The 26554-nt window shown below is 39.2% G+C and overlaps 1 protein-coding gene across 3 annotated transcripts in view; it reads right to left on the minus strand.

The window, feature by feature from the left end:
- LOC139137036 (chloride channel protein 2-like) overlaps positions 1-22254 on the minus strand; it is a 69888-nt gene extending 47634 nt beyond the window's left edge. For all 3 annotated transcript variants that reach the window (XM_070704973.1, XM_070704972.1, XM_070704974.1), the window contains exons 1-2: positions 22155-22254; positions 101-233 (exon numbers count right to left, since the gene is read on the minus strand). In XM_070704973.1, coding sequence (XP_070561074.1) covers positions 101-233; positions 22155-22208 — 187 coding nt within the window. In that variant the 5' untranslated portion in view covers positions 22209-22254. The remainder of the gene's footprint in view (positions 1-100; positions 234-22154) is intronic.
- Between the last annotated feature and the right edge of the window lie 4300 nt (positions 22255-26554).

Below are 26554 nucleotides of genomic sequence, written 5' to 3' on the forward strand. Positions count from 1 at the left end.
ACAGCCTTGTATGAAGTCTTGACCAGTTTATATCTGTGCCCTGTCTTTACTTGACAGGCTATGAAGTCTATCTCAAGAGTCAAAGAAGTATATAACTTACAGCAGCATCTGGTACAAAATCTGTTTTCTAATAGTTTGAGATTTTTTTCCTTCTTGGCTTCCTCTTGACGGCGTATTCTTGCAGCTTCTGTTTTGGCAAATAATCCTAGGTCCCTCGTATAGCGACCATACATCTACAAAGAAATTATTGCACAGACGTTTTACATTATGATAGTGATGATTGCTTCAAAACAGAGAGTTTTTTAACTGTTGATGAAATGTTGTTTAACCCTTTCACCACCATGGTTTGAACCAATCCTATTGTTTTCTATTGTAAAGTTGGACCTCTACACAGGGAAATGGGGATGAAAGGGTTAAAGAAACACAAATCAGTTTCTTTCATTATCATGAATAAAACTCAAGAATAACCAAATAAACTTTAGGATAAGGGAAACAAATCACCTAAAGTTTACTGATATTTGAAATCAAAATGGTTGCTATACCCTATGTCAGTTGTACACTGTATGGCCTGGGGGAAAATTAGATTTTTGATTTTTACAAAAACCAGACAGTGAAAACTTCTTTTACTACACAGATTTCAAGAATGAATCAAGACAAACAGCAGACCAGCACAGTATTGTAAAATTTAAAACTCCAAACATCTGTCCCTGAAGCATATTCTAAAAGCCACATTTACTGCATCAGTCATTTTAGCTGAATATACAGTTGATCCAAGTGTTAATACTCGTACATGTACGTTTGAGTGAGTGGGAGGCAGTTGATAAAATCTACCATTTTCATGGAAATGGTTTTACATGAATGCAGTGTCCTCAACAACTTGAAAAACCAGAGGGACAGCTAATTTACATAGCAATGCATAATATACATATTCCTTTGTTGTACAAATATATTTTCCTATGGTTATTAACATATGACTAGATTGCTGAAAAAAGAGGGGTGCCCCACCCCTCAAAATCCCCATGTGGAAAACCCCTGAAATTGTACAACTAAAAATTAATCAAGTATGGCTTTACTCTTCTTAATACTTCCAAATATCTGTAAGAAAAATTAGTCAAGATTATATCTGAGATGAAGAAAACTAAAAAGGTTTACTTACTGAATGCAAAAATCATGAAAGAAGATTAACTTGTCCATCAACTACATACACACATATCTCACAAGGAAAAATATGGATATAACAGTGGAAGCAAGGAAAGAGAGCATACACTGTACATAAAAACTATTTTTTACGACATAAATGACAACCATCTAATTTTGATTTTTTGTTACTTACAGATTCCCTTGCAGATATTGATGGCACTGTTTGCCTTTCTCCTAAAAGTGTAATTAAATTACTCTCCGGAAACCATATTTTGCTGGCACTTGCTTTCATGTTTCCCACAAAATCCCATGAGAAATTTCAAACGGGAATATACACCACAGACTGATAAAATATAATTTTTGGTTCATGGATCCTATTTCAAAATCAGCACAGCATGTCCATGTTGATTTGGATGCTTCCGACTCAAATGACGTCTCCCAAGTGACTTTAGAAATCAACGATGCAGACACAGTTGGCAATGCCAATCAAGTTCATCAACTCTTGTGACGTGCAATGCGAACTGTTTGGTCTAAAAATAGTCCAAATTCAGATTTGAAAACATGGTGACATGACTTTTTCCTGATCGAATAAATTTGTACGTGCAATTTCCAAACCTTCCCTCACTAACACTTTGCCGTCTGAGCAGTACTATCTTGATCCAAAAGCTTGAGAAAGCTACAGATAAATCTCATCGTCCCCTGGGTATATTTCTCAGGAAAATGTGATCAAAAGGAGCTACATTTTCAGTGCTGAGCATGCTCAGAATGCTGATATTAACATCATCTTGCGTGTGATAATTCTAGGTCAGAGGTTACAAGTTGCTTAGCAACATACATGTACACCTAGAAACTTTCTAACTCTTACTCATAGGGTATTAAAAAGTTGCAGTGCAATGAGGTTGTCTGCGTTGTCTTCCTATATTTATCTAATGCAGAATCAGAATGCAGCTTTTTAGTGTACAGAGAGGGCACACTTTTAATAGGTAGAATGCACCTTGGAAACAGATATCAACACACTCCAAATTTTACAATGTGTTTCTGGTCTAATGCATGTTGACGCTAATTTTTATTATTGAAACTTATGGGCTAAGAAAATTTCACTGTTTTTTGAAAAGTGTAAAATTCTTATTTTTTGCCATAGAGCACAGGGATAGCAGCTTTTTTGAATTCAGAAATGTTTGGTCATCTGTCTCTCCAGTACCAAAATTTGCATGTAGTGATCCTTGATTGTCATTCTTGGTTTGGTGAGATTGGCTGCAAGATTCATTGACAAAAATTTTAGCAAAAGCTTCAGTCTTTCACTTTCAAGGCACATACTTCCTTTTTTAAAATAAAACTTTCAAATCTTGACTTTAATTTGTGGTATTTGTGCATGATACAATCAAAAATATTTTACAATTCTGAACAGCTATAACAGAAGCTATGGATTTAGTTCATCATGAAACCCAAGAAAAACATGTACAGGAAGTTCTTTATAGTTACACTAAAAATCCTCACTTCTTAAATCTGTGTTGCATGTTGTGGCCATTATGTATCATTTATCTCAATTACTATAAAGGGGACATGGTCCCTGGTTATTGATTTTCTCATCAAAGTAGCTATTAGGTGGGCAATCACAGTACGTCACACAGGACAGAAAAAAAAAACATTTGAAGAGCTTCAGCAACCACATGAGACCAAATTAAAAGAGATTGGCATATTGTATTCAGACATATTTTGTTCAATTTTACACGGGACAGGAAGCTTCTGGAAAGACAAGGAGCAGGCAGACATACTCTATCATGTTTTTACTTTTTCATTTGTTCCAATATAAATGTACTAGTATAACCTAAACACAAAAACTTTATTTTTTTCATTCATTAACCTCCATGTTCTTTAGGTACCATACATGTAAATTCGTACATCTAGATGAGAATATTTTTTTAAAATACCGTCAAGGACACTATGTGCTCACATTCGGTTTGAATTGGTCCATTCGAGAAATATTTAAACCAGGAAAATCAAGAATGACAAAAGCAAATAAGGTCTCCAACTTAGGTACTGGAGGTCATCTTTAGGAACATGCATATCAACTTCTATAGCAATGGGAGAAGCAGATCCTAAATACATAAGCAAATGTCAACAACAAAAAACAGAGAAGGCTTGATAAAAAGAAAAGGTGGGAGTGGGCAAAAAATGCACAAGGGATCTGGTAAAAAAGTAATGCTACATCATCAATCTCTAGACCCTACACCCTCCTGAATATCAAATGTTCCACCCCTATTGGTATTACATAAGACCAAATGACAGGAAGTACATTTACAACCTTGGAGATTTTTTAATTAATGCCATGAGTGTTATCATTCTAATGTAAACAGCACTTAAGTTAGTTACAGATAGTGAAATGCCTTCCACTGTGGTTGGTGATTACAACATCTTGAATTATCCTGGATCCAAATTTCTCATCAGTTCTTGTATGTCTTACATAGAAAAGTTGCAAAAATTGGTCCAAAATGAAAAAAATCACCTCAGCTTTGTTTTCTGGATCAAATTTTCCTACAAATTGATACCAAATATGACAAAATTATGTTCACAGCCTTCAAAATTGTTTCACAACATATCTTGGGTTGGTGTAGGTCACTTAAGGTCACAAACTAAGAAAATTACCTAAAATATACAAATTTTGGGGTTTCCCAACACTTTGAGCAGAATATTTATCTAATAACATCTTTCGGGACTTTATACCAAATTACAAAGTTATCAAACAAGGGACTTTATACCAAATTACAAAGCTATCAAACAAGTAATGTTGAGATAAAGTTTTCTTGACCAAAAATGACAATATTGTCTTAAAAATACAAATTTTTATACTTCAGGACAATTTCCACATATCTAACTATTGTCATCTCTGTACGTCTGTGTACCAAATATGAAAGCTGTCTGTCCAGGGGTTTTAAAAAGGAAATACTGTTTAAGATTTTTTGACCAAAAATGACAAAATTGCTCAAAAATAGTAATTTTCCCAATTTTGTCATAATTTCAACAAATTAGAAGAGTAACACCCTTGCAAAGAGACAACCCAAATTTGAGAGCGATTGGGCTGGCGGTTTCAGAGAAGAAGAATTTTTACTGAAAATAAGAAAAAAAACAAAAAAATTCAGCAAAAATACAAAATTAAGGATATCTTCACAATATTCATAAAACTGTATAAGCTTCACCTAAGGTACTTGCACACAAATTTTCAAAGCAATCAAAAAAGCGGTTCTTGAGTTATTAATTCTTAACCATTTTCACATTTTGTAAGCTCATTTGCATAATTTTGGCAATGGTGACTTCATTTGATGTTGACGGACATACTGTACGTACATACATACATACATACATACATACATACACACAGACATACAGACGCCATCGACTTCAGCCTATACGATAAACTCACATTGGTATAACCAAATGTGAGCTAACAAAACAATGGCAGCTAATAATATTATTTGGATGACCACACTTGACCAATCAGAAAAGCTGTGATGATTTCACAGTCTTGTGTTTGCTGACATGTTCGCTTTGTAGATTTCTGAATTGTATACCGGTATATCTGAATGACACTGGAAACACTCTGGTTTGGCCTTTTAATCACAGATGAATAGAAAATATACCTTCTAATATTATGTTGTTGACCCATTCTGTATTTCAGCAATGGCTGCACGCTTTGGAAAAGCACAATGTATATGTACATACGGTACACAACTGTGTTTATTTCTTGATAGGCATAAATGCACATGGGAAGACATGACAAATACTAGATGCTTGTCCAGTTTTACTGCGAGAAAATAATTTACCAACAGTTACCATAATTGAACACACAATAGCCCTATATTATATCCATCAAGAGGAAACATCACATTTGTCAAGGGGATTCAAGGCATGTTCATTCACTGCCACTCCATTATCATAATTGGAAAAACTTTCCATGAATGGCCATAGCATTGTATTAATAAGGTCACTGCAGTGAAATCCTCTCAATACCTCACTACCTTTGACTTCAGAATTGCCATAATGGAACAGTTCAGATCTGCTTTGATTCAGAAAGATTATTTTTCTGTGTTCAGCTGCCAATAAGTATCCAATATTGAAGTATTTTTGAAATTCATACAATATAAGACAGTCCATTATCCTTTAAAGGCTATTTTTTTCTATTTCAAAGCATCAACTATGTTGTGATTTATAAGAAGATAAACATCATCATCAAAACTTCCCTATACGTACAGTTTACAGTCGCTCAATTCAAACAATTTGGAATTGTCAGCCATGAACCAAAGTGGATTATAAAAGTTCATGCATTCTGCAGCCAGAGTTGTTATTTTTCAAATGACTGTACGGTGTAATTAACAAATCTTATAAAAGTTTTGAATTCATGTACATGTATGTTCAAAGATTTTGGAGGGCTTTCACCTGTTTTGTTTGAAATTCAAGTATAATCACAAATTGGTAAAAGCATACTTGCAGTACACTTTCTCTGATGTCATTGCTTTGAATTTCTGGTATTGAAATGGTTAACAGAAACCCATGCACAAATACAGTCACTGTATAGTTTTTACAGATAACATGTCTGAGTTGCCATAAACTATCATCAAACATTTCAACGTGATTTTAGGAGCAGAACATGAAACAATATTCCGCAAACAAAATAATGGAAATTTCATCAGCATTAAGGGATGATAGAGCATTTATTTGCAACTATTCTATTTTGACTTAAATCTGAACCCAAACCTGTTGTGGCTACAAAGATATGTGCATCTCAATGGCGGGAACTATAGAGCGCCCTCTATGGGACAAAGTTCAATGAATACTGGACTATATGTCATTTGTTCACTGCAGTCATAAAATGTTCAATCAATACAAGTGACAGATGGTTTTATACCCAATGTAATGAATCATTTGAATTCTGCTGACCTTCTGATGAACTGTGATTACTCAATGAGTTGTATGAAGAGGTACTGGAAGCACTGTTTACTTCAATGAAATTTTGACTATGGAAGTTGGGTCAAACAGACTGTATTATCTTTGTTGAAATATTCAACTGCTTATTCTGCCTAGCTCATTATCTATAGGAATAGGGAGCTGTCTACATGTCAGTAATATACTGCAAAACTGTCCATATCAGACTAGTCTTGTCTTTCAGTATATAATAGTTCTTGCTTGGCTTATCAACAGATGACACCAATACTGAAACATCCCAGATTTGTAAAACTTAGTTCATAACCTGCGTCCCACACATACATTTGCACTACAAACAAAAAGGGATATTACAAAAGTAGTTCTCTTTTGTACTTGGCGCTGGTGCCTGTTTTCATATTTTACGTCAGTAAAATCATAATAAGAAACATGTCTGTTTTATTTTTCTGATTACTTGTAGTCAAATTTGAATTTTTGTCAGCTATATATATATAATATCATTAACATTTATAATAAATATAATTTGAACAATTTTTAAAGTTGTAGGAAGTCAGCAATTTAAATGTATACTTGTCAACCGCTCATCAGACATGTACAGATTAATTTGTGGCATTTTACAAACAGGTTTATCAACACATTATGGTATACCAGTATCTAATCATTTACCATTTACAGTTATGCTCAACGGAAAGTAGACGATGAGATTAAATGATACCTTACTCAATTACTAATTTACATCAGACACTTTATTTCTAAAACTACACTAGTACCTCACAATATTGCTTGCGAGCGGCAAGTTCTCAAAGACAAGAATAACAAATACCAGACCTAAATGATTCCTTAACATAACAGTCGCTTGCCTGCTTCTCTGCCGACATGAGTGCCTTATCTCTTTCCACTGGTTTATTGCCGTAATCTTATACCACGATACTAATTACACAGCGACAAAAAGACAACTGTAAGTTGGCTGAAGCATGAAGTAACATATGTGCCTCTCAAAGAGATATATAAAAGGCAAATAATGAAACATCTTCATCATTCATGAATCAAACGTTTTGTCTGAAAAGCTCTTGCAAAGATATCTTGAGACAGACAATAATTATATGGTTTCTCTGGTTTGGCGAGTAAATCTTGTAGAGGATTATACAAATCTGTAATTGACCCTCATCAATTTTGAGCCATTGAATAACAGATAGACAAAGTCTCATTTGATTGGATATAATAAACACAAAACGTTAAACATCCCAATCAAATGTACTTGGAAGAGTATGCATGAGAATAGTTGCACCACTGTTTGACTGCTAGAAGAGATACACAGAACAGTGGACACATAGACAGTATTTCACATTAATCATCAGTAGCTTAGGTAATTGTAAAGTTGGCGATATGATACATATAGCTAGAGACCCCATGCGTGATAACATTGCCAAATTAAGTCAGTTTTATCCAAATGTTTTTGTCCACACTTATCTTCACTCTAGCACAAATTACAGAGTGGCAGTTGATTGTAACATTTTCACCACCATGGTTTGGCAAAATACCCATTGTTATCAATCGTAAGTGTGGACCTGTTTTACAAAGAATTAGGGGGGTTAGGTCGAGGCATTTTCATACAAAGAATTAGGGGTAATCTGTTTTAAGGCATTTAGTGTCAAAGAAAATGAAAAATTGCAAAAGCAGAAGTCATGATTTTAAAGATTGAAAAATCCAATCTACTTGACACTTACTGAGCAGTGTCTCAACAATGTCGGCCGGTCTACCCCGGCGATGACATTCATTTCAGCAAGAACTACAGTTGTCTTTTTGTCGCTGTGTAATTAGTATCGTGGTATAAGATTACGGCAATAAACCAGTGGAAAGAGATAAGGCACTCATGTCGGCAGAGAAGCAGGCAAGCGACTGTTATGTTAAGGAATCATTTAGGTCTGGTATTTGTTATTCTTTTCTTTGAGAACTTGCCGCTCGCAAGCAATATTGTGAGGTACTAGTGTAGTTTTAGAACAAAGTGTCTGATGTAAATTAGTAATTGAGTAAGGTATCATTTAATCTCATCGTCTACTTTCCGTTGAGCATAACTGTAAAATCATAAATGCAACGTTTATGGATAATATACGTTTACAACAAAAATTCAGTAGAAATGTCTGGAGCAAGGTTATCATCACATCGTATATAGCAACAGCATATACAGTAGATCAACCATCCCCATGTATAACATGGCTTGGCCATCCGTTTCTTTCACATGAAAGAACAAATATTTTCCACTTGCAACAAAACTGGACAGTACATGTGTGTACATTCAATCAATGACAAACAAAAAGTTGAAGCACAATTTGGTTCAAAAATTGTTTTGAGTTGAAAATTTGTAAATATAATAGCGCTGATCGCAAATGACGTCACTGTTCTCTCTCATTAATATGCATAAATAAACATTTGTCCGCATTTTCCGCATAAACGACGAGAATAAAACTGCGAGTGTTAGAATGGCTATTTAGCGTCACACTTATTCGTATGAATTGATGACTGAGACTAAAAGCTGCAACAACAGCCGCGCATACAACGACAAAATTTGTCCGAATTTCAGCATATTTGTCCGAAAGTCGCGCGCGTGTGCAGCTATATTTAGTAACAAACCCGGAATCGCGATCAACGCTATTAGGCTGGCTTACTCCTGTATTTATGATTTTCAAGGCTCCTTTGCAAGGATGTAGAAAATAGCTGGCAGCTGGCAAAAACAACCTGCTGTCAGCTAAAATTTGCCGGCTGTGAAAATTTAGTTTTAGTAAAAAATCAGGACATTTTGCACAAACTTTATGTGCACATACACTACTTTTAACCGCCTGTACTTGTATTTTATGCCACCTGTAACCAAAATTTTCCCATATTTCTTCCAACTCATTTAGATAAACAGAGCTCACTTTGACAAAGGTCATAGCCAATGAATGCAACACACGGTTGTGAGAGAGTCTACCCTGAGGCTAGCTACAGAAAATTGCATACACTAGTGTAGTATCTATCAATCATTGTGTACTGTTGGTACCAAGCAACCGATAGATATTAGATTATGCAGAAGTCAGCAAGGTCATAATTAGATCACAGGATGCATATGAACCAGTGTGCTTGAACTTTGACACCCCTGAGCTACATTAAATAAAACACTTATTTGAAAACATAGCGATGGAAAAGACCATTTCACTGTAGGTTACTCTGCTTTGTATGAAAATGACAGATTACCCTTCATAACAGGAAGGAACTTACATGTACGTACGTGAACTGTTTCTACACTGTGCCGTTCTGCAAAGCTCAACTCATTTTCATGCAAAGCATTTCAATGCACTGTACATGTTAGCTGTAGTACAGAAGCTTGAGGTTTTTCCTGGGTATTTTGCCGTCCGACCCAAATACCCAGGCAAAACCTCGAGCTACTGTACTGCAGCTATGTACATGTATGTCCATTGAATCTATAAACTAACCAAGCATGAGTTTCACAATGGGCAGAAACTTTCAAAGCAATAAATTTTTGTTTCAGAATTGCATGCAATCTGATCAGCTTGGCTGCTTCCTCTGAAAACAAACAATTGTCTGTCTTGAAACTTTGAAGGCAAAATGGAGAAACACATCCTCCATTCAGTAGAATGATGACCTTGATATCATTCCATGAATAAACATGATATATAGATTTGTTTGTTGTTGCTGTATATGTGATTTGTTTGTTGGGAGGCATCATGGGCCAGTGGCTAGAGTACTGGACTCACGATCACAGGATGGTGAGTTCGAGCCCCGGCATGGCCATGGTGTTGTGTCCTTGAGCAAGGCACTTTATTCCTCATTGCTTCTCCCCACCCAGGAGTGATGGGTACCTGGTAGGACAGTGGTTGTAATGTGTGCGTTTAGCTCTGCTGCGCTTATTGGCTGCACATGTGAGCTGTAGTTTGCTCCCCAGGGAGTTGAGTGGTATCATATTAGGTCCAGTGACCAGGGGTAATAATAATAATTGTAAAGCGCCTTAGGCACGTGTACTTGTGGATATGTGCGCTACATAAGAACCCAATATTATATGTGGTGGTTTTTTTTGGCAAGAGGTTAGAGATTACAGCCTTCAGGTCACATTTTGTTGAACTTTTGATAAACTTCCAGACCAGACTATCTGTAACAAGTTCTACTAGGGCTATGCTCATCAACAATCTGAAAAATGTGTGTGTGTCAATTTTTTAAATAACAAAAAAATACACTTCATATTTTTATTGTTATTGTGTAATATTTTTATAGATACCATGCGTTAAAAAGAGACATTGGGTAAATTACTACTGGGAAACTCAAAGATGCATATATTTGACACTGCAGGATTGTCACTCCTAGCTGAGAACAACCATGCTCACAATATACATGTAAACCTACAGTAACAATGGATAAGCTGCATGAAAGGCTGAAAAAATGACCAGTTTTCAACAGACTTTCTAAAATAGAGAGGATTACAGTATGTTATCAAAGAATCAATGAATGCTGTATAAACACAAATACTGTGTCATCTTTTCATGATTTTACAACTGGTGACGTGAATTCACGACTGGTGGTACAGATTCCTCACAGCAGAAAGTGTGTTCATATGCCACTGTTGATTTGAGTTCAAATGATATTTGGTTGGATTTTAATGTTCCCTGACATGTTACAGTCACACCGATTGTTCAATCTGTACACTTTTATTATTTACTCTTTCCAAGTCTTTGTTTTTAATTCAATTTTTAATCCATTGAAACAATTTGCCTTTAGTGTATCTCATCATGAATATTCCTCTATAACATATTATATCATACGTGAAATTCTAAAAAAATTTGCTGGACTCTTGATTCATAAAACATTTACTACCTACCCATCAGTTTATGACGGAGAATTTTATTTGCAAAATTCAGACTATGGTTTTAATCACTGTATATGTATCTTTGATCTGCAAAATTCAGACTATGGTTTTAATCACTGTGTATGTATCTTTGATCTGGAAAATTCAGACTGTGGTTTTAATCACTGTATATGTATCTTTGATCTGCAAAATTCAGACTGTGGTTTTAATCACTGTATATGAATCTTTGATCTGCAAAATTCAGACTATGGTTTTAATCACTGTATATGTATCTTTGATCTGCAAAATTCAGACTGTGGTTTTAATCACTGTATATGAATCTTTGATCTGCAAAATTCAGACTATGGTTTTAATCACTGTATATGTATCTTTGATCTGCAAAATTCAGACTATGGTTTTAATCACTGTATATGAATCTTTGATCTGCAAAATTCAGACTATGGTTTTAATCACTGTATATGTATCTTTGATCTGCAAAATTCAGACTATGGTTTTAATCACTGTGTATGTATCTTTGATCTGAAAAATTCAGACTGGTTTTAATCACTGTATATGTATCTTTGATCTGCAAAATTCAGACTATGGTTTTAATCACTGTATATGTATCTTTGATCTGCAAAATTCAGACTGTGGTTTTAATCACTGTATATGTATCTTTGATCTGCAAAATTCAGACTATAATCTTAATCACTGTGTATGTATCTTTGATCTGCAAAATTCAGACTATAATCTTAATCACTGTGTATGTATCTTTGATCTGCAAAATTCAGACTATAATCTTAATCACTGTGTATGTATCTTTGATCTGCAAAATTCAGACTATAATCTTAATCACTGTGTATGTATCTTTGATCTGCAAAATTCAGACTATGGTTTTAATCACTGTATATGTATCTTTGATCTGCAAAATTCAGACTGTGGTTTTAATCACTGTATATGTATCTTTGATCTGCAAAATTCAGACTGTGGTTTTAATCACTGTGTATGTATCTTTGATCTGCAAAATTCAGACTATGGTTTTAATCACTGTATATGTATCTTTGATCTGCAAAATTCAGACTATGGTTTTAATCACTGTATATGTATCTTTGATCTGCAAAATTCAGACTATGGTTTTAACCCTTTTCCTGCCAAGTCGGTGAAAATCCGCTTGAAATTCGGTGTAGCTAGAATCTGAGCAGCCACGGCCGTTATCCTGCCAAGGCGGTGGAAATCGGGCTACTTTTTGGTACCCCCTTTCCTGCCTAGTCGACGGAACTACGTGTAGCAAACCCTTGCTCGCGCTAGGGGTCGTTCGAGGACAGGTTTTGGGCGAGGAACGGCGTTTGCTCTCGAAATGGGTTCACAGAGAGTCCAACGACAGGGAAAGGTGCGGAAGCTACCCAGCCAGTCCCCCACCCGGTGGGGGACTGGTTTTTTTGGGGGGGACGAGTAGCGTACTTGGCAGGTTAGCATGTTGACGTATTCTAGCGGAGTTTGGGTTAACTTGGCTCTGAGGCACTACATAGATTGCGGCCGAAATTGACCGTCTCGGCAACGCTAATCTGTAAGGCAACCGCCTAAGACCGCCTCAGCTGGCGGTGCAATTTTTTGCCAATGGTGCGAGACGAAAATCACGGACTTGGTCCTGATTGACGGGAAGTGCGGACGGATTTGACGGACTCGGCTTTCTGTAAGGCAACCGCCTAAGACTGCCTCAGCTGGCGGTGCAATTTTTTGCCAATGGTGCGAGACGAAAATCACGGACTTGGTCCTGATTGACGGGAAGTGCGGACAGATTTGACGGACTCGGCTTGATTAGTCCCTGACATGGAACTGATCCGAACGGACTTGAGCGACATTTGTGAAGGGTAACCACCGCTTTTAACCGACTTGTTACCTTCTCGAAAAGACTACCCACTCAGATGTCGGACGTTGTCGGCTGCACTTGGCTCTAGACGTTCAAGCCGTGCAACGAAACACACCGCCTCAGCCTTGCCATTCAGGAACATGGCCTCAAAATTTGATACCATTGTTCACCGACTTGGCGGCTGTGGTTAGGTGCGTGAACCGTTGTTCACCGACTTGTTACGCCTATGTTGTCCCTGTGAAGTTCGGCTAACGGCCGAGTCTAACGGGAGTTGGCAGACCTGTGTTTGGTTTATACCGTAGTATGACCGACTCAGGTAGAGGTACCTGTCGGTATATTCCGAGTTTTACGCACTCGGGCGTCAATGATGGGTCGTCATCACCGCTGATGACGTAGACGTGCTGGCCACGTTATTTGAAGGAGCCATGTTTGCCCAACGGACGAGGCCGAGACAGCTGTTGACAATTTTGGCATCCTTCATCTTTGACCGCCTTAGTTGGGTAAGCCGCTCGGCAGGCGACGGTTATGACCTAAACAAGCCGCTGAAGCACTGTTCGTTGCCGTACAAGAACGAGACGGCCAGTCCATTACTGCTTAATGGGCGATCTGTCGGGTTGGCTTGTCACCGACTTGGATGACAATACGCCCTGCGCAGGCGTACTTAGAAGGGACATGAGGTTAAAGAGACGGGTTTCCCACCCGTACTAATCATGGGCTTGGGCCATCGTCCTTGGGTGGCAGGTGCGCATGCCACGTACCCAGCTGGACGGAATGTCAAGTTGAGATGCTAATGACATTGACTATGTTATGCTAAGTGCTCGAGGGATTTGCATCGCAAATGAGTATTATTAGCATATCAAATGGTGCGGACAGGCAATTTACATGACGGGTAGGAATGTCAGCGCCGGTTGGTGGACTGATTGCCGTAGGTCCATTATAATAACAGGTGGATGCATATATTAACACCCCTGCGTCCAATCATGTCCAGGGCTTGTTTCCCTGTGGCTTTAAAAGGGAGGGACCTGCTAGTCTGTCGACACTGTTCCAGACATGAGCTTGACGGACCGCAAAAGTTTTCTGAAGGCGAGCAGACGACTGAAGCTCAAAGATGCAGAGTCTCCAGGCGGTAGTGGTAGCGATCGTTGTGATGTCCCTAGTAAACGTTCTAAGAAGTCGGGCAAGAAACGCTCCCGTAAGGCGAAGCCATCTCCGGCTGAAAAACCCAGTGGTAAGCGTAAACGTAAGAGCGATCGTTCTGCCGATGAGGATGATGACGGGTCACCGGTTGCCAGTGGTTCTCACCCGGCTGCTCCGGGAGAGACTACTTCACCTGCAGAGACTACATCTGCTCTTGTGGGAGATACTTCACCTGCACAGACTACGTCTGCTGCTGCTAGTGAGACAGTGAGTAATGAGACGGCTGATGCCATTGGTTCTCCCCGGCTGCTCCGGGAGAGACACCACCTGTTGCTACTATGAGCCCTCATCCTGCGTCAGGAGAGGTTCCTGTGCCCAGTGCGAAAGAGCTTGAGTCCTCGTCATCAGCAGAGGCTGCCGAGCCCGCTCCTGCCATAGTTTCGTGTGCTGCGATGTCCCCGCCGAAAAAGATAGTGCGGAGGGTTCGTTATCAGGATAGCCCACCTGATTTTGAGCCAGATATGATCCTTGATGCCGCTACGGGTGAGTTCAGGCCCAGACGCCCAGACGACGGTGATATCACCGCTGAGTCCGACTCGGAGGTTGACGAGGATGCGGCAGAGGACGATGACTTTTATGACAGGCAGTATGTAGGTGAGGCAAGCTCTGACGACGATGATGACGTTGCTGCTGTGTTGGCGGAGGACGACACCCCTCCTGTCTGGCGTATGTCGGAGACTACCGATGCTAATATATTTGAGGAGACCGATTTTGACCATGAGAGAGGACCGACTTTCACCTTGCCCAGCCATGCCGTGAGCTCGATTACTTTTTTAAGTTTATTCCAGCTACACTGATCAGATTGGCCAAGGACGAGACTAATAAATACGCCAAATTCCACCAGCGACATATCGCTAGGAAAATAGATAAATACTGGCGTAACGCTGACTACCGAGAGGTGCAGGCGTTCATTGGCGTCTTAGTCTGTATGGGTATCGACCGTAAATCATCAGTGGAGGATTATTGGTCTAGCGATCCCTTTCTGAGAAACCAGGGTATTTCTACTGTGATTACCCGCAGTCGCTTTCAGCAGCTTATGCGATACTTTCATCTGGCAGACCCAGAGAACGATCCACGTCGTGATCCTGATGAGGCACGCCGCCGACGTCGGTGTCAGGAGGATCCCCTGTATAAAATCAATCCATGGATGGAGCCCATAGTTGACCGGTGCGTAAATAATTATAAGATGGGTAGAGAGATCTCCATCGACGAGGGCATGGTGCGATTTAAGGGCCGTTCTAAATTTAAGCAGAGATTACCGCATAAGCCTGATCGAGACGGTTCAAGATATGGCAGCTGTGCGACTCCACCACTGCATACATCGCTAACTTTGCACCGTACCTAGGTGTGAAATATCGGGATCGGACTGATGGGAGACGGCAGGAGCGAGGTGTGGTGAAAAGAATTACGATGGAGCTGGTCCAGCCATTCTGTGGATATAATCACAGCCTATTCTGTGATAGCCTGTTTAGCACGGTCGTTACTGCTAGAGAGCTGATGGAGACCGGGATCTACATGGTCGGGAGTTTTAACCGCCGTAATCGTCGCACCATGCCCCCTTAATTAATTCGGCCGGGTAAGAGGAAGCGCCTTCCTCTGTCTGTTGGGGATATGAAAGCCACGACCAGAACGGACTCTCGTCTTAACATCACTGCTTATCAGGATAGTAACGCTCAGGTGCTGATCTTGAATACGGTCTATCCACCCTTGGAGTGCGTGCCAGTGGGGGAGGGAGACGAGCGGCGACAAGTGCCTCTGTCGCTGTATAATTATCGCCGGTACATGGGAGGCGTCGACCGAGCCAACCAGAAGCGCAAGTACTTTCACACTGGGCGCAAGAACCACAGATGGTGGACATATCTGGCATGTTACCTGATTGATGTTGCCCTGGTAAATGCATATATATGCTTCAAGCATGTACACCCTGATAGTAAGCTGACCCATAAGATGTTTCATCTGCGTGTCGGGAAACAACTCATTGGCGGTTATTGTGGGCGATCGCAGCCCCAGTGTGAGAGAGGGCGAGGCCACCGTTTCTCTTGCCTCGTACATCAATCCACAAAATCAGCCGATGCACGTTGTCAGCCGTTTGGAGGGGCGGCAGAAATGCTGTAAAGTATGCAGCAGAGAGGGTAAGACCACTGCGAGCGGACGACTGTCTGAGACGTCCAAAGGATGTAGTCTGTGCGGGGTTCATCTTCACGAGGGCGAGTGTTTTGCGGCTTTTCATCATCGCATGATGCTACAAGGTAAGAGGAGCATTGGCGTGCAGACCTCTACTCACACAGCCCCGACGACACCCATCAGCAAGAGAACCGACGTAAATAATAACGGACAGGGGACAGCTTCGCCTAACAGTGGCTTGACTGTATTCTTAACACGGACCATGATCACATTTTGAGCACGGTTGTGCCGTTTGTTTGTGCTTTACGATCCCGCTGATTGTAAATTGAAACACGGATTATTTTGTACAATCCCCGATTGTAATCTTTGTAACACGGACCATGCACTCGGACGTCGAGACAGACTCTGAGATTTATTATTCGGCATAATGTAAATTATTCCCGAATAAAATACTATCTATGGATCGCATATTTTCGTTTGTTTTGTTTAGACGGATTATTTTGTACAATTCCCCCTATTATAATTTTTGAAACACGGATCTGCCACCCCGATTGTAATTTTTGAAACACGGACCATGCACTCGGACGTCGAGACAGACTCCGAGATTTATTGTTCGGCATAATGTAAATTATTCCCGAATAAAATACTATCTATGATCGCATATTTCGTTTGTTTTGTTTTTACCCCACTTTCGTTTTTGGCAGATCCGTAAGGACGCTATAGTAATGGATGAACGTGCGTTGTATCACGTGGGAGGGGCACAGCCCAACGGAGGCTGTGCTCGTGCGACGTAGACGTTGTACCAACCATCTGTCGTTGGGGTTAGTGCATAGAGCAGTTGCACTGTCCAGAGCTAAGGTGGTACAAAACTGCACCTTAGTAACAACTGCACAACTAACGTGTTAGGAAACGGTAACACTAACGAGCTAAGTGTTCACTGAACTGGCCAAACTACGTACACGCCTTCCTTCAATGGCGGAACTATGTCGTTGACACTACGTCAAAGCAGACTGCACTGTGCGACTCTTCCAAGTCGTTCAAAGTACGTGGCCAAGTGACACAACCCAGGGGAAACAGGACAGGTTTGAGGGTGCTGCCGCACCCATAGCACTAACCCCTGGGTCTTCTACTAACCCACGAGAGAGGTGACGTTTCCCCGGTGTGGCCGTGCGTGCCGGCGAACGAGCTTTACTTCCGCGAAAGTAAGCTAGAAAAGGGCATAAAAGTGCACGTCCCCGGGGCAAACAACGCCCGTGACCTCGTCATTTTCTGGACACAACCTCATCAGCGGTTGCCCCTCTATACGGGCATGCAAAAATTTTTGAAGTCTAACACGTATATGGTCGGTAATCGTACCCCGAAAATGCGGTATTTTCCCGCCAAATGCCTGGCAGGAAAGCGTGCAGGAGAGCCTATCTTCTGTAGACACGGAAAAGGGGGCCGGTTTTGACCGACTTGGCAGGATAACGGACAGGGGCGCTCGGCAGGAAAAGGGTTAATCACTGTATATGTATCTTTGATCTGCAAAATTCAGACTATGGTTTTAATCACTGTATATGTATCTTTGATCTGCAAAATTCAGACTGTGGTTTTAATCACTGTATATGAATCTTTGATCTGCAAAATTCAGACTATGGTTTTAATCACTGTATATGTATCTTTGATCTGCAAAATTCAGACTATGGTTTTAATCACTGTATATGTATCTTTGATCTGCAAAATTCAGACTGTGGTTTTAATCACTGTATATGTATCTTTGATCTGCAAAATTCAGACTATGGTTTTAATCACTGTATATGTATCTTTGATCTGCAAAATTCAGACTTTGGTTTTAATCACTGTATATGTATCTTTGATCTGCAAAATTCAGACTGTGGTTTTAATCACTGTATATGTATCTTTGATCTGCAAAATTCAGACTATGGTTTTAATCACTGTATATGTATCTTTGATCTGCAAAATTCAGACTATACGGTTTTAATCACTGTATATGTATCTTTGATAAAATCATAGATCAATATGTAATACATGTATTGTATAAATCTGGCATCAAACTTTGGTCTTGCATATCATTAGTTTGGACTTCATGACAAGTAATGTTGTTTTTAGATCTCAAACCACCAAAAAATGCATGAACCATTTCAATGAGTTTTTAAATGGCACTTAGTAACAAATTATTTTTTGATCCCACCAGATGTCACTAATCGTATTTTTAGAAAATGTAGAGTGTTTTTGGTTAAAAAGTACGCCTATGCTATGATGAAGATGCATCCAACAAATATTAAGGTAGAACATGCCTTGAAATTGAAAGACTTTAAAATGAGCCCAAACAAGTGGTAGACCAAAAATGTACTGTAAAAGTCTGAGAGTTCAAATTTCTGTCCCTGAGGCATAATCGACCTAAAGATTTGAAAAGGAATACATCTGTACATTGTAGGTTATCATATACTGAATTGATTGGACTGATGATGTGGGTGTCAGTATTTTTCCCCAAATTACTGCTCATTTTAAGATTTGTTTTAAAATAACAGTACAGCAATAAGGTTATGGAAGAGAAAGACTGCACGGTTTGGTATTACGACAGTGACTCTACTGTAACTGTGGTAATACAAAAAAAAATTTCCAGTGACCTTAGTTACCCTACAATGTATTTACATTATTTTAGCCTTATTTGAACAACACATTCATCTTTTTGTCCTAATTTGGAGTATGAATCATTTCAACATGTCCACTTCTTTCTTTTTTGACCAAATTTGAATGTGAATTTATTTTTAGAATAATTATTTTTGTGTTGTTTCTGTAAGGCAATTCACTTTTGTAAAGTCACTGTATATAGTGGAAATGTAAATTTTTATATCGTTATTACTCTTCACGTTTAATTAGATTTCCACAAAAATATAAACATAGGGCCAAAGTCCCTGAAGCTACTATAGACATGGATACAAAATTAAGTATCAGTATTTTCATCCTATTAACCAAGCACATTTTAACTTTCAAATAACAAATTGTAAGTAAGTTCTGTTGAATAAGTTGAGACTGTACATACTCAGAGAAAGCACCTGAAGAGACAACTGTTTGGAAACTAAGAAGTTCAAGGTCATCAAAAGCATTATAAGGAATCATGTAACTTTCATTGCACTGTTTACACAGATTGCATAATTGCTATAAATAGCACATGAGGAATCTTACAGCCTAGCTTTACCATAAAAACCCTATCACTTTGACCACTCTTTTAATTGACCACTCTATTTTTTTCCTCAAAAAGTAATTTTATTTTATCCTTACCAAGTCAACCATAAATGGAAATTAGAACTTTCTCTATCTCTATCTCTATTGACTATTTTGAGCAATTTCTTTTAGATATTAAACATACAGGACACAATATATGACAGTTCAGAATATGTCAAAGTTGGGATTCAGGAAAGTTGCCTTTACATGTTTTAATCCTCCAAGATGGTAAGCATTTCACTATGAACTGTCAAAAAAGTTGAACTTTCTGATAATTCTACACTAAAATTATTTTGGCTTTGATGATTTCATAATTAATTCAATTATTTAAAATCATATTAATTATTTTTTTCTGGATGAATTGATAGAGTTTACACAGTACAAGAATTACATACAATGTAAGTCAAATTTTGACCAAAAATGACAAAAAAATTCCTTAAAAATACAGATTTGCATATTTCATCACAACTTGAACAAATCTAAGTTGGGTTACCCCTAGGGACCTGTATACCAAATAACAAAGCTGTCTGACCAGTGGTTATGAAGAAGAAGATTTTTTACCAAAAACGCCTTTTTTGGCATTAATTTGCCTATTTTCAATAATATCAAAAAATTAAAAAAAATAGTTTCTCAAAATCATATTTTTCATCTACACAACAAATATCAAATCAGTAAGTACTGTGGTTCTCAAGATATTTGAGTGGACGGACGCCTCACAAACGGACATACATACATACATACATACAGACTGACGACGGACGACGGACGGATACCCATCCCAATAGCTTCTATAGACTATAGTCTATAGTAGCTAAAAAGCGATTACTGCTCTACATCTGTGCACGGAGCAGGGGTTTCGTTAAAAGCCGGCCACCGGCCATATGGCCGGCTGTAAGCCTATCAAGGCCGCCTGTAATTACCTGAAAATCATGTAGGCCTAATTGTTGTGCCGCTTACAGGAATGAATAGCTGGTAACAAATACAGCATATCGGTAAAAGTTTACAATGATCTGTATCCTTCATGCTGAATTACTTGTTTTCAACGCTTTTGCGAGGTTTTCAGTGAAAAATTTTGTGTTCGTTGGTTCGCATTCGTGTATCGTGCGATACTGGTACAGCTACACAGCACGGAACCCGTCTATACAATGTACACAGGGTGGTTGGAGGTTAGGGGTCATTGAGCATGTGCAGTAACGCAACATAATGTCGGCCATAGTGAAGTTACTCAGTTCGGTCGAAATGGAAACAGATAGACGAGTTGGTTGATTAAGAAGGGTACAGTCGATGGCAATTTCTTAGATCATTTTGATACTTATGCGGCGTTTTATGAATATCTCTCGGGAAAGGTTTCTTTTGAATGCATCAGCAATCGCCCACAGCTATCCGTGGCCACGGATTGTATTAAACAACGGCTTGCTTGTCAATTGCAAATGTAGTCAACGTTCGCGTTCGTTCTTGGATTTTAATGACTGGGAGCCAAACGTTTGACTTGCTTCAACTCTGTGGGCATATAAATATCAAAACAGAATAAATTGAAGGTGTAAACTTTAGCAGACTGTGACGTTGAGTGGTAGGCTGTAGCCACGGTCCGGAGAGACCGTGCTGTAGCACAGTCGTTTGTGGTTTCATACACCGTACACGGCGATAGAGGAAGTCGGGAAATGGAATTACCAGCCACTGTACAGTACACATGTATCGCCAAGTTCGAGACGGATTTTCGCGCACCAAAAGCCACAATAATTCTTTCAAAAAAACAACATCGATGGCTCCAAATACATCTCTGAATTCATATTTTCTATGCTCTTTGCGTCAAAGATGATCTCCTATGCATTTTTGAGTGTGGTTTCCGAAGGGACCCATGCTTTCAACATAATACGAACACTTATTTACAACAGCCATTCATGATTTGAAAGTAGCGGCACCTTGATTCAGGCTATCTATACTGTTGTCTCTGATCGTTTGAAAAATGCAAATTCTTTTTTTAATGAAGTTATCATGTGTGATTGATGTACCGTTTTGTCGAGTTATTATAGCTAATTTGGAACCGTGTCGGGGGGGGGGGGGCGCTGCCATATCCAAACATCCTCATGCTTGGACGTTGGTACGGCTTGGCCGCCTATAATTTTCATTTGGCCCCCTGTTTCAAAACTTAGTGAAACCCCTGACGGAGGTATACACCAGCTCCAGGATCTGTGCGTTGCAGGTTTGTTTCTGGGAAACGCAAATTGCTCGTTATTTCGAACCTTGGAGACACTAGCACAACCTGAGAAAGAGTTACGACACGTTGATATGGTAGAGAATTGCCCCGAGGTGTTTATCGACCAGAATCATAACTTCCACGACAGCAGTGTTGACATGCAGGTCGATTTGGTCGCCTGTTTTGCTTTGGGCCTTCTACAGAACTGAAGTGAACTTCGAAATCTCTTCAACGTTAGTAACGTAGTTTAGTTAGTGTTATACCACAATCTCAAATGCAAGCTTCTTATAAAGAGCGTTCCCTGAACCACTTGCCATAACCTTCCTATACCGTTTACATAGCTTTCGTGTAGGAATCATTCAAACATGTCCACAGAAGAGATTGCAGGGCCCGGGAACGTCGCGAACTGCTAAAGAATGGATGGCATTTCTGTGTTGTTGTTGCCTGTTGTTGTTGGTGCTTCGTCGTGTCGTGCAGCGCTCGAGTGCGGAAGTACTGAACGAACACCAAAGAATTATGTATTTTGACTGACAAAAGTGATGAAAGTCGTGTGCTTTACAGTGGACCACCTTTGTTTACGAGTTCCCTTCGTTATTTTGATAATTACTAGGAGAAACTTTACTTACCAGTGTCTGCTCGTAGCCGAGCTGACGACTCGTTGCATCCTGCATGTTAGCCATCTTGTGCTGTGATGGGGAAGCTGATTTTTCGGGTCATATGAATCACTTCCGGGTTCACGTCGTCCTTCAATGTATTCTCTGATTCTCGAAACTTTTTCGGTCACTGCAATCGCTTTTTTGTTACTTTAAATACTGGCAACCGGCCAACGACGTAGCCTTTCCGTCCTGGGCTTCCCTTGACGTGGTTTGTGCTCCATGCATAAAAGGGAGCGTTCAGTTATTATAATCGGGGTGGGCTGGCAAATTCTTCTTGCGCACGGACCCCCTGCCTACTTCAATAAGCTTAAAGGCATTCGTTGGCACCAGATTGTCTCATCAGAAAATTTACCCACCAGATTACAATTTCAATGGAAAACAAAAGGCTATCACACCTCCAAAATCCTCTTACAGACTAGAACAAAGGCGATCCCTGGGATCGCGAGCAATGGCTTTAGGGGAGAACCATTTGATTTCTGGGGGGGGGTATGGAGGATTTTGAGAAAAAAAAATTTGTCACCAGGTGAGAGAGAAGAAAAAAAAAATTGATCCTGTCATGGCCTGAGAAAAAAAAAAATTGTCATAACAGACAGAAGAGAAAAAAAAATTGTCACAATGCACCAGAAATAAGCAAAATTTGGAAACCTTATTCTCATGTATTCTTTGCCAGCGCGCCGCCATAGGCGGCGCAAATGTTTTACCACAAGCAATTTTTATGTTTCTTTTCTCAGCACTTATGATATAAGCATGCACTACATGGGTCTACTTTACACCTCAGTACACTCAATGTTTTCCTTCCATTTTCTGACCCAAGAAATCATATTTCAGGATTTCTGTTGCCATATCTCAATGGCATAGGCACTATCTAAAGGGGACTATTTGACTTCTGTAAATTGTGAAAATTTAAAACACAAGACAGGAGTCAATAAACTAGTGTTAAAACCAATATTATTTTCTCAATATGAATTTGTTAGAAAGATGTACCTTGACAATGAAAAATTGAGGAACAACAAATATGATGAAATACAACACCGGATCGCAAACATACCATATTCAGGCTTTTCATTAGAAGCTGGCAGCTGGAGAAATGACACAAGAAGGTCACAGATTTTCCGTTCCTGTATATTCATTTGTCTTCAGTCTCTGGCAAACAGAACTGTTTTTCACAAATTGTATTGTCATTGTTTGGTTGTTGAATATTGTGACTCAAAAACTGATCATGCAAAAAATGTAAAAAATATCAGTGTTCAATGTCATTTTCAAACAGTTTTACCGAGTGCAAAATAAACTGAAACTCCTCGCAGATTGCACCATTAAACACATCAATTTCTCAAAATTTCTAATACGAGAGGGGGAACCCCCCTCTCGTGCTCTCCCCCTTGGGGTATTCTAATAGTTTCACTTAGTAAACAAATTAAAAAACTCTCAGATTGCACCAGACTGCACCATTGCACACATCAAAATCTTAAAAAATTCCATGTAAGATAGGGGAAAGCCCCTGTGACACTTCCCCCTAAGCCTCTCTCATGTTCTCCCCTGTACTTTCAAATTCTGCCCCGTCAGATATCCTAGTGAAAACCCTGTCATAATATCCATCCAAATTAAACAATATACTATATGGTTAGATACTGCGTGATCTTTTATATTTTTATTTCATTGTGACTTTGAATTTCATTTTGATGTGTTCACCTTTTTGAACCATCATGAGATAACTGATGATAGTCTAGCAGGGTACATCAAGATTTGAAAGGTCTTTACTGTTGCTGTAATTACATGTATTGGTATTTAACTTTTCTAAGTGGGGAATGGTCAAAATTTCAGAGTTAGAGAGGGAGGTTACTCAAATTCATCATGGTTGGTGAAGGGGGGAGGGTCACTCGAAATTTCGGAGTTTCAGGCCGTCAATAATGACGGCTCCCTTATATACAACACATTACAAACTTGATGACCAATAAAAAAAAATTTGCACTGCTACTCCATTTGGAAAAAAAAAATTGATGCAGGTCTGACAGTAGAAAAAAAAAATTGCTGTCACTCTGACAGGAAAAAAAAATTTGCTCCCATACCCTCTTCCTCCATACCCCCCCCCCAGAAATCAAATGGTTCTCCCCTTAATTTGGCTGACCCCTCTTTAATAAAAGATGGTATTCACACTCTGCTGTTACATGTAAAAGCTGCCGTAGGACAAGCCTGTAGACTCGCAAATCAGAAGTTAATAAGGCGAGACCATTTGATTTTTTGGAAGGGCTGGAGGATTGGGGGGGGGAATTATTGACAGGGGCAGAATAAAAAAAAAAATGATCCAGTAGGCCTAATGACAGAAAATAAGGAAAAAAACTGCTGCCACAGTGGCGGAAAAAATTGCTGCCATAGGCCTACCCATTTCCTCCAGCCCCCAAGAAATCAAATGGTTCTCCCTAAGACAGGAAATACATGCAGTACTTGTATTAGGAGTATAGGCCTAATTTACTTACTTCAGAGAATAAAAACACAGACAGAATCACCTTTATTTCCTGGAATGTTTTGTACAATGTAACAAGGATAAAAATTTTGACAGGGTGGACATTTTTGAAAATGAATTAGGCTATACCTGAGCCCCTCCATTTTGTACGAAAATAATGACCACTTTGCAGTCTTTCCAATTTTGCCCCGCGGTTATAATAGGGTGGCCAAGCCATTTTTTTCTCTGTTTATACACACAGTTTAATGGATTTTTAGCTAGAATGGGGTAAAAGAAGAAAAATAAAAAAAATTATGCAAATGGCTGTATCCAATCAAAAGTTATGAATTTTAAAGCAATAAAAATGCCATTTTTTCGCGGACAATTTTCGGCAAATTTTAAAATTATTTCAAAGTATGCCGATTCCTTCAAGTTTGGCAACCCATAATTTTTTATTTACTTCACATGGAATCATTAAACTATGTGTCTTGTGCACAGATTTACCCAATATTACGGAAAAATCAAGATTTGACTGATGCACAGTCTTGGATTTTGAAACTGTGAGTGTGAAAATTGAAAATATTTTGTCTGACTATGTCAAAATTGCGGCGGCATGCACCGTACCATCGAAAAATGGATGGATTTTTATGTTTTTATGAATTTTGAATTCACATAACTTAAAAACTAGAGCTCACAATACAATGAAATTTTGTCACAATGTTATTTAATAACACTCAATTCTAACAAATCAATTTAAACTGCCAATTGTCTTTTAATGCAGTTCATTTTCAGCCATGAAATTGTAAGAAATAGCTGTCCCTAACTTCAGCCTCAGGCAGGCTAGTTGTCAATGGTGTGTCAGTGTGACTGCCTTCCGCCGCCATCTTGAGTCACACTGTACTGAGGTCTATGAATGACACGATTTTGTTTTTATGATTCGTACTTGTGCTCGTGGACAGATTTTCGTCATATTTCACAGAAATGTTGGAATGGTGATTAAAAAGAGCATGCTACAAGTTTTATGGCAAAAATATGTATCTAAATGGGAAAAATCTACACCGAATTTACCGTACTCACTTTACCTCGTGTTTGCTGGCTAAAATTTCCATAATATAACAAAAACTCACCACTACATGTAAATGGGATGGTCTGCCACTTCCTGGCCAAGTTTCACAGTTCTATGACAGCGTGCACAGGGCCCGAAAGCTGTTCTGTTGCGAAATAGGTATTGACTGGATTCAGAAGTGCGTGCCATGAGAGGCGACCGCTCGAGCGCTGTGGTCGGTCAGTACGAAGAGGCATTTTTGGAGAGGAAAAACACTATTTTTCTATCGTTTTTCTTCAGTTTTTAATGAAACCTACCTCATAGGCCTACATCGATTTTAATTGGAAATATCCATTTTTCGGTGACTGAGCTACTTATTTTCAGAAAAAGTGGCGTTAAAATTTCACGAAAAGCAAATTTCACTTTCAGTGTGCGTGAGTTGCGTATAATGTCGCAACATTTTAGCTAAACTTTGGCCACCCTAGTTATAATATATGAACCCTCCATAAACCCACAAAGCCTGTATTCTTGTAAGCTTACCTGTTATGAGGGCGTGGTTGATTGTTGAAAAAGGTAAAAGGTGTTTTTATCTCTTCCCCCCACGCGTCGATATAGTCGAGATAAAAGCGAGATTAAGCCACAGGGAAAAGTTGCAAGTCCCAGGCCTGGGGTGGGGAGGGGTGGAGTTCTATGTGCAACGGTTTATTTTACTTAATAACTTTGACTGTGATATTTTAAATAAAGATTTCAACTCCAAACCGTAAGACCCTTTGCGTATACACCACTTAAATTGCTCAGCAAACGTTGCAAACATTGCTGATCGGCTGTCCATATCAGCGGATTAATTGATTGAGTCAACATCACAGCCGTCCCACACGTATAGTA

This window comes from Ptychodera flava, chromosome 7 (genome assembly GCF_041260155.1).
Source record: "Ptychodera flava strain L36383 chromosome 7, AS_Pfla_20210202, whole genome shotgun sequence".
In the NCBI taxonomy this organism is placed as follows: domain Eukaryota; kingdom Metazoa; phylum Hemichordata; class Enteropneusta; family Ptychoderidae; genus Ptychodera; species Ptychodera flava.